Genomic DNA, 8,517 nt, shown 5'->3' with positions numbered 1-8,517 from the left:
AGTCGAGCCGAAAAGGGTTTTGAGTGGGGTCCTGTCACAGAACCATTCTTAGGAGTTCGTTCGACGAACAGTCGAGCCGAAAAAACTGAATTAGATTTGGAGGGGTTGTTAAATCAAGCGCCTTGTCCCACTGTAAGCCTGCTCAGCCTAACTGAGCAGTTACATTTACTCTCAATCTTGCGCTCTTCTTTGCTACAGTTGTTACATTTTAGTTATAAGCTTTCGCTCAACTTTTGTTTTCCTTTAACTACTAATGTCGGAATAACCGGCAAACAATAAATTGTCACTCTCTCCTTTCGCAACTAGCAAACGAATCAGACGTGTTTTAATTTTGCGCATCAGCAGCCTTCAAAGTGTCTCATCTTTTTTGCTCCCAACAACAACAATATATTTTTCGATTTTCGTAATTTTACATGGCGCCCGAGCAGGGACTACAAAAAGACTTTGTTGATTTGTTAATTAAACATAAAGAAAATTCAATTATTGCAATTGATAAGTTTAATTAATTTCACACCTTGTTGGCAGCTGAGTGCATATAAAACACATTCGTTTGCGTTGTTTCGTTGCTGGCCTTTGGATTTATGGATCAATCAGAAGTCAACAGCTCTTCTGATGAACAGGTAACAGTGTCAACAACTGGAAAACTTTGTTAATAACTTTGGACCTGGTGACATTCATTGTGATTGTTTCCCAGTTCAGACTGTTATATCTTGTATTAAACAAGAGTCCAGTTGCCTGACACTGATTATTGAATTGTAGTGAACAATTGATGCAACACACATAAGTGAAATAAATCCAAGTGCCGAAACATTCGAACCCCTCTCGCAACTTTATGATTATGCTTTCAGGTTCTTTATATTGCATTGAGTTACAATAATAGCACCCGCGCATAATTTCAGTTATTTTTCGCTCTCTTTATTTGGTAATCTTCGCTCTCGCTTGCCTTATAAGTTTCGCTCTCGCTTTGTTCCATCATCTTCGCTCTCGCTTGCTTAATAAGTTTCGCTCTCGCTTTGGTCGATCATCTTCGCTCTCGTTCGAACACAACGTTTTCGCTCTTGCTTTGCTTGTTCGGAGCCGCTCAAACTAACATTGAAGCTACGCTCACTGTTGAGTTTGACAGAAGAAACATTCTCTTGAGTTTTGCCTTGGTGTTTCTCTTAATAGTAAAGTGTGTTTTCTCTTTGCTTAACTTGCACAACCCAGAAACATACACCAAGTCGCAATATCGAAAGATAAAGGGAAGACTGAATTAAATCAAACCGTGATTGAAAATTGCCATAGTGCAAAATTAACGCTGTTATTTTCTAGATTATCAAAGCTAGAAGAAAGTATTGAGAGGCTTAGATTAACAGTGTTAAATGAAACAGGTTCCATCAATAAAATTGAGATCCAATGTCGTTTGGATATATTAAATAAATACATTGCAGATGCCATGGAGTTGCAATCTGAAATTGATTGCATTGACCCGGATAATTCTAGCCGTGCTTCCTTAGAAGAATTGTGCATTAAAACAAGGTTGTTGTATCTGATTAGTTTAAAGGAGCCCGATTCGGACCGAGTTGCTCAGCCAGCATCGTATAGGTCGCACTTGCCCAAAATGAACTTACCAAAGTTCAATGGTAAGCACTCAGAATACAAGCAGTTCATAAGCCTTTTCGAAATTCTTGTAGATTCTGATAGGTCGCTTTCAAACATTGAAAAGTTTAATCACTTGATCTCATGTCTGTCTGATGAAGCATTAGGAACAATAAAGGCGTTCCAAGTTTCCGGTGTAAATTACCCAAAGGCTTTAGAAAACTTGAGGCGTGTATATGACAACAAATGTCTTATATTCTTCGAAACAATCGCACAATTGTTTCATATCTCGCCTATGAATAAACCTTCGGCATCTGGGTTTCGGCAATTTTTGAAAATTTGTTGTCACTAGGAGATGAACGGGACATCACCAACGCGAATCTCATACACATTGTATTGTCAAAGGTTGACCATACCACCAAGTCAAAGTATGAAGAACAGCTCGATTATAACAGGCTTCCACAATGGTCTGATTGTGTCGATGTTTTGAATAGGCGCTACCAGCATATTTCAGCTGAGGAAAGCTCGAAATATAGAACGATCCCTAAGCCAGAACAGAGTCCCAAACGGACTACCAAAGCGTCGTATTCAGCGTCTAAGTCCAGCAACCCTAGTTGTCAGTTCTATAACGCGAATCATTTTATAAGCAGTTGCCAAGGCTTCAGTGCACTGCCGGTTACAGAACGATTCAGTTTCGTCAAGACCCAGAACCTTTGTATAAACTGCTGTCTGGGCATAGAATATCCACCTGCACATCTTCAAAATGCAGAGTGTGCTCTAAATCGCACAATACATTGCTTCATAGATTCGATGCATCAGCTCAGGCTGGTAACTCGAGCGGCCAAGCATCGTCACATCCAGCGCACGTGACCAAGTCAACAGCAGAAGTTGACCATGTCATTCTGGCTACCGCTGTTGTGAAAATTCGCGATAGATTCGGTCAATTCCAGTTGGCTAGGGCTTTGTTGGACTCTGGATCTCAGGTCAATTTCATGACTGAAGAATTTGCCCAAGCTCTAAGGTTGTCGCGAGCCAACAAGTGTCTGACAGTTACGGCCATAGGAACGTCAAACTTGGTAGCCCGACATGAAGTGTCAACAACGATATCATCTCGTGTTAACAAACATCAATTTGACGCCGATTTTTGGGTGCTGAAATCAATTTCGAACCAGCAGCCAGACAGCTTGATTCCAGTTAGGCAGTTACAAATACCGGCTAACGTGGAACTGGCTGATCCTTACTTTTACAAGCCGCAGAGAATCGACTTGCTATTAGGAGCCGATTCCTTTTTCGACCTTTTGTGCACAGGCCAAATTAAATTGAATGACAGTGGCCCACTGTTACAAAAACTCTGCTAGGGTCGATTGTGTCAGGGCGTTGCAAAGGTCTTCCGAGTCAGAACCCATTATGTGGTGCAACAACGTACTCGTCGGAAGATATACAACTTGACTCGCTGGTAGAAAGGCTATGGGAGTTAGAAAAGTTCCAGATTTATCGGACGTCGCTAAATACTCGTCAGAGCAAAGAGCCTGCGAACAGGACTTTGTTGACCGAGTGACAACTCTATCGACAGGGCGATTAGAAGTTAGTCTTCCTTTTAAAACAGACCCAAAAATACTTGGTTCGTCCTTTGAAACGGCAAAACGTCGGTTTCTTTCACTTGAACGCAAGGTTTCAAGAAACGCAACATTAAAGGAAATGTATGTCAGTTTCATGAAAGAATATATAGAACTTGGTCATATGTCTCCCGTTGATTTTCCACCAGGACCACACTATTTTATACCACATCAGTGCGTCCTGAGGCCTGATAGTGCCACCACCAAACTTCGAGTTGTTTTCGACGCTTCGTGCAAAACGACTTCTAATTATTCATTGAATGATATTCTAATGGTGGGGCCAACTATACAGAGGGAACTCTTCTCGTCGCTTATTCGCTTTCGTCTTAGTCGGTTTGCCCTCACGGCAGATATTACTAAAATGTATAGACAAGTAAGCATGTCTCCAAATGATCGGATGTTTCAACTTATTGTCTGAAAATCCGTCAGAAAAGCTTAAAATCTTATAAACTATTCTTACCAACTGAATACAGTTACTTATGGCACTGCGTCTGCTCCTTTTCTGGCCATACGAAGCCTTCACGAACTTGGTGTTCGCCATAAGGAAACACATCCTCTTGGAGCTAAAGTCGTCTGCAATGACTTCTATGTCGATGACATGCTTACTGGAGCTGACGATGCTGACACGCTGAAGGAGATTTGTGTCCAAGTGTCAGATATCCTAAACTCCGGTGGTCTCCAATTGGCCAAATGGCACTCGAACCACCCTACTTTAATCAATGGGAATGAAACTGATAAAGTTCTCAGTTTCAACGACACAGATTCGACCAAAACATTGGGCATGCGGTGGACGCCAAAATCTGATATATTTCGATATCATTTGGATTCCAGCTTCACCGATCTTAGCCCAACAAAACGCAACGTTTTGTCTGTGACAGCTCGTATGTTCGACCCACTTGGCTTGCTGAGCCCCATCAGTATTAAAGCCAGAATCTTACTGCAAGAGCTCTGGCAAAATCATCTAGCATGGGACGAAACTATCCCTATGCAGATGCATACGAGATGGGAGAGATTTAAAGAAAATCTACTAAGCCTTGATAAAGTATCCATTCCACGATACACCAATTCCAGCAAAGCCAAGATCCACATTCATGGATTTGCAGACGCTTCCAGCCACGCTTATGGCTGCTGTTTATATATACGAGCTAATCAGAATGGAAAAGTGAAATGTAAATTGCTTACATCAAAAGCAAAAGTTGCGCCTTTAAAACCAAGTCGATCCCAAGACTTGAGTTGTGTGCAGCGTATTTACTGGCGCAGTTGTGGTCGTGCGTCAAGCCAATGCTTGGCAAGTGCAGAATCGAGAGTGTGCATTTTTGGACAGATTCAGAAATCACACTGTATTGGATTAGAATGTCGCCTTCTTCGCTAGCAACATTCGTAGCAAATCGTGTATCCAGTATACAAGACCTCACACAAGATGTTACATGGAGACATGTGCCTTCTGCATCAAACCCTGCCGATATCTGTTCACGTGGTTGTGACATCGATGAATTAGTCGACTCGATATGGTTAGAAGGCCCACTATTCTTAATGGAAGAGCAGTGTGAGTGGCCTAAGAATCCTCATTTTTCATTGTCAACCGATTTGAAAAACAGTGAAACAAAAATCAGCTCAGGTTTGTTTAACTACCAACCCTGATTTTCTTTCATCTATACTGGCTCGCTTTTCTTCGTACAAAAGGTTGGTTCGAGTGATTGCCTATGTGTATAAATTCATTTGCTGGCCAAAAACTAAAAATTGTTCTTCAGCACTTAGTAAACAGGAGTTGTATTTTGCCTCGTTAAAGTTATTTGAATTGGTTCAGCGGTCCGAATTTAACTTGGAATTTAAAAACTAAGAGCAAATCAATTAGTTCAACCAAATGTTCAATCTCTCGCTCCATTTATTCAGAAAATCTCTGAGCCAGGAAAATCTCTTTCGTTGATTCGCGTAGGTGGCAGACTGTTAAATGCACCGATTGACTACGATGCCAAATTTCCAATCCTGATGTCAAAGAATTCGCCCTTGGTCAGAATGTATTTAAGAGACTTGCATCAGACCAACTGTCATGCTGGTGTTAAAACTTTGATTTCGCTCTTGAGGCAAAGAATTTGGCTGATTAATGCTCGAAGAGAATGCACACAAATAGTTCGTGGTTGCATTCTTTGCTTTCGATACAAGCCAAAACTAATGGAACAAGTAATGGGGCAGTTACCAACTGATCGTTTGATTGCTTCACGTCCATTTCACATTTGTGGCGTTGATTTTGCGGACCCATAAATGTTTCCTTGCGAATTCGGGGACGGCCTCCTTTAAAATGTATATAGCAGTATTTGTGTGTTTTGCATCAAAGGCTGTTCATCTAGAACTGGTTGCTGACTTGTCCACTAACTGTTTTATTAACCCTAAAAGCTTCATCGCAAGGCGTGGCGTTCCACTTCGGATGTATTCGGACAACGCCACCAACTTCGTCGGGACAAACAACCTACTCAAGGAGCTACAGATGGAGTTCTCGAAGCAGCAGGAGAAACTGCAGTTGTTCGCGTCGGAGATGGGGATGGAATGGCACTTCATCCCTCCTCGAGCCCCACATTTCGGAGGGCTGTGGGAAGTCGCGGTGAAATCCGCAAAGCATCTCCTCGTCCGGCAAATGGCCAACGCGTCACTGGCAGAAAGCGAGGTCAGAGCTCATCTGGCAGATGTCGAGGCCATTCTCAACTCGCGGCCTCTCACTCTACTCAGCTCCGATCCCAACGATGGCGAGGCTCTAACGCCGGGCCATCTTCTAATCGGGCAAGCCATTCGTTCGCTGCCGCAAGGATCCGTGCCAGACAGGCCCAACAAAGAGCTGACGTATTTGCGACGGTGGCAAATGTTATCCACGCTCAGACAGCGGTTTTGGCTCGCGTGGTCGAAGGACTACATCCACAACCTCCAAATCCGCACCAAATGGAAGTCTCCACAGCCCGGCTTGGAGGTCGGATGCCTCGTCCTGGTTCACGAGGACAACACGCCACCTCAGCGGTGGATAACTGGAAGGGTCGCAGGCGTAACCCGAGGAACAGACGGCCAAATACGGGTGGCCGAAATTAGAACGGGCACTGGCACATTCAAGCGCCCAATCCATAAATTAGCACGGTTGCCAGTGATTTGAAATCCCACGTCGGGTATTCCAAGGTGGCCGGTGTTAAATCAAGCGCCTTGTCCCACTGTAAGCCTGCTCAGCCTAACTGAGCAGTTACATTTACTCTCAATCTTGCGCTCTTCTTTGCTACAGTTGTTACATTTTAGTTATAAGCTTTCGCTCAACTTTTGTTTTCCTTTAACTACTAATGTCGGAATAACCGGCAAACAATAAATTGTCACTCTCTCCTTTCGCAACTAGCAAACGAATCAGACGTGTTTTAATTTTGCGCATCAGCAGCCTTCAAAGTGTCTCATCTTTTTGCTCCCAACAACAACAATATATTTTTCGATTTTCGTAATTTTACAGGGTCCTGTCACAGGACCAATCGTAGGAGTTCGATCGACGGACAGTCGAGTCGAAAAGGACGAGATGGACTTAGAAATGGATCCCGGTCAGGATCCAACTGGTTCCAAATAGTCTCTTGACCAATGAGGGTCCCACAAACGTTCGGACGAGAGCCTCCGAGACGAACGGATGGGAAGATATCTGCGCCTAAAAGCACTTCTATCTGCGAACTCTCATAGAACTTGGGGTCGGCCAGCGGGATGCTTGGCAGATTGTCGAGGATTGCTTGTGGGACAGAGCATAAGGGCAGTTTTCCTGCTAATTGAGGAAGGACGAACGCCGACGCCTCAATCTGCAGATCTGGTCGCAACGTAGAGGTGCAAAAACATCGAGTGAAGCATCGATAACATCGATGTTTTCAAAACATCGAAACCATCGATGGTTCGTGATCACCATCGATGTTTTCACTAACAACTCTGCGCTCGGTACGAACAAATTGTAAGTCAATTAATTTCTTAATTTTTTTCTAACAACTAACAAAATTGTTGATAATATTTAGGATTTCTAGTTGGTGGTTTGGTGGACGTTGATGGATGACGAAGGCAAGATTACGTGAAAAGTAAGTTATATATCTTCTTTACAAGCCCACGCTTCACTTAGATATGTGTGCACGTGTGTGTATGTACACACATACATCCATAAATTAGCGAAATTAGCCAAATTTCACATTTTCATTTTGCAAAACAAATCAAAGTGAAGTCCACCCGAGCCGATGCCATTATTACCACAAGGCAATTTATGGAAAAGGAAAATGCTCCTGACACTTGCGACCCCTTAAAGTATTGGGAGGTATGATTTTCAAATAATTATGACAAACATGTTAAATAAAAAATACTTTTACAGATGACTGATGACAACGATCTCAAATTGGTTGTGCAAAAATATTTCTGAAAGGGTGTTCAACAAAGCTGGACAAATTGTATCTGATCGCAGAAGAAGACTTAAACCTGAAGTTGTTGATCAACTTCTTTTCCTCAACAAAAATAAAAACTTAAATGATCTCAAATAAACCTCATTGTTATCGTTTGTACTGTTTTTTTTTTTTTTGTTAAACATCGATGTTTCACTCGATGTTTTTTGAAAACATCGAAAACATCGATGGACATGAACATCGATGTTTCTGCACCTCTATCGCAACGAGGAGCCAATTAGGAATTGGCAATGCTTTCGGGGATGGGCTGCTACAGCTTGAGTCAGCCCAGAGACGTGGGCTTGAACGAATGTGTATGGCATCCTCAAGCGCTTGAACAATCGTTCAGAAATGAAGGTGGCCTCTGATCCAGAATCGATAAGAATCGCCGTGATTACAGATGTGTACAACAGCCGTACTCAGCAGAACACCTTGTGTGTTAACTGCCAGGAAAGATTGCACATTAGTTGACTGGGAAGGAGTGGACTGTATACTAGGAGAGGGATTAGTGACTGTCGGCGTCGGGTTGATTTGATGCAAGAGTGTATGATGACGACCCTTGCACGTAAAACAGCTGTGCGCACTTGTGCACTCGGTCAGGACATGGCCTCGTGCGAAACAATTTAAGCACAGCTTCTGTTGCTTGATATGGTTGACCCTTTCATTGACACCCATCTGAAGAAAGCGAGGGCACAATCGAATCTGATGATTCTCCCGGGAACAGATATTGCAGGTCTGGGTCTTAATGGTCACCCTACTCTCAAAAGAGTTGACCTGCCTGGAGACGGGAGCCTCCTTGCGTGAGGCTCGTGGAACCGTCGGAGCGTTCGTGCTGGATGACACTTCCGCTATCGATTATAGGGTGCGATGCCGCTCTAGAAGAAAAGCGTTCATGTCAA

The 8,517-nt window shown here is 43.1% G+C and overlaps 1 protein-coding gene and 1 long non-coding RNA gene across 2 annotated transcripts; both read left to right on the top strand.

The window, feature by feature from the left end:
- The first annotated feature begins 521 nt into the window (after positions 1 to 521).
- LOC133846967 (uncharacterized) lies at positions 522 to 6,596 on the top strand. Its single transcript, XM_062281673.1, has 2 exons — positions 522 to 620; positions 5,589 to 6,596. Exons 1-2 carry the CDS (start codon positions 613 to 615, stop codon positions 6,328 to 6,330), a joined length of 750 nt encoding a protein of 249 aa, XP_062137657.1. The 5' UTR covers positions 522 to 612; the 3' UTR covers positions 6,331 to 6,596.
- A 442-nt stretch (positions 6,597 to 7,038) lies between these two features.
- Positions 7,039 to 7,598, top strand: LOC133846920 (uncharacterized). Its single transcript, XR_009895077.1, has 3 exons — positions 7,039 to 7,146; positions 7,208 to 7,497; positions 7,552 to 7,598. It is a non-coding gene; the product is annotated as an uncharacterized LOC133846920 (long non-coding RNA).
- The last annotated feature ends 919 nt before the right edge of the window (positions 7,599 to 8,517 follow it).

This window comes from Drosophila sulfurigaster, chromosome 4, assembly GCF_023558435.1.
Source record: "Drosophila sulfurigaster albostrigata strain 15112-1811.04 chromosome 4, ASM2355843v2, whole genome shotgun sequence".
Classification (NCBI taxonomy): Eukaryota; Metazoa; Arthropoda; class Insecta; order Diptera; family Drosophilidae; genus Drosophila; species Drosophila sulfurigaster.
This window is presented reverse-complemented; position numbering and strand designations above follow the sequence as displayed.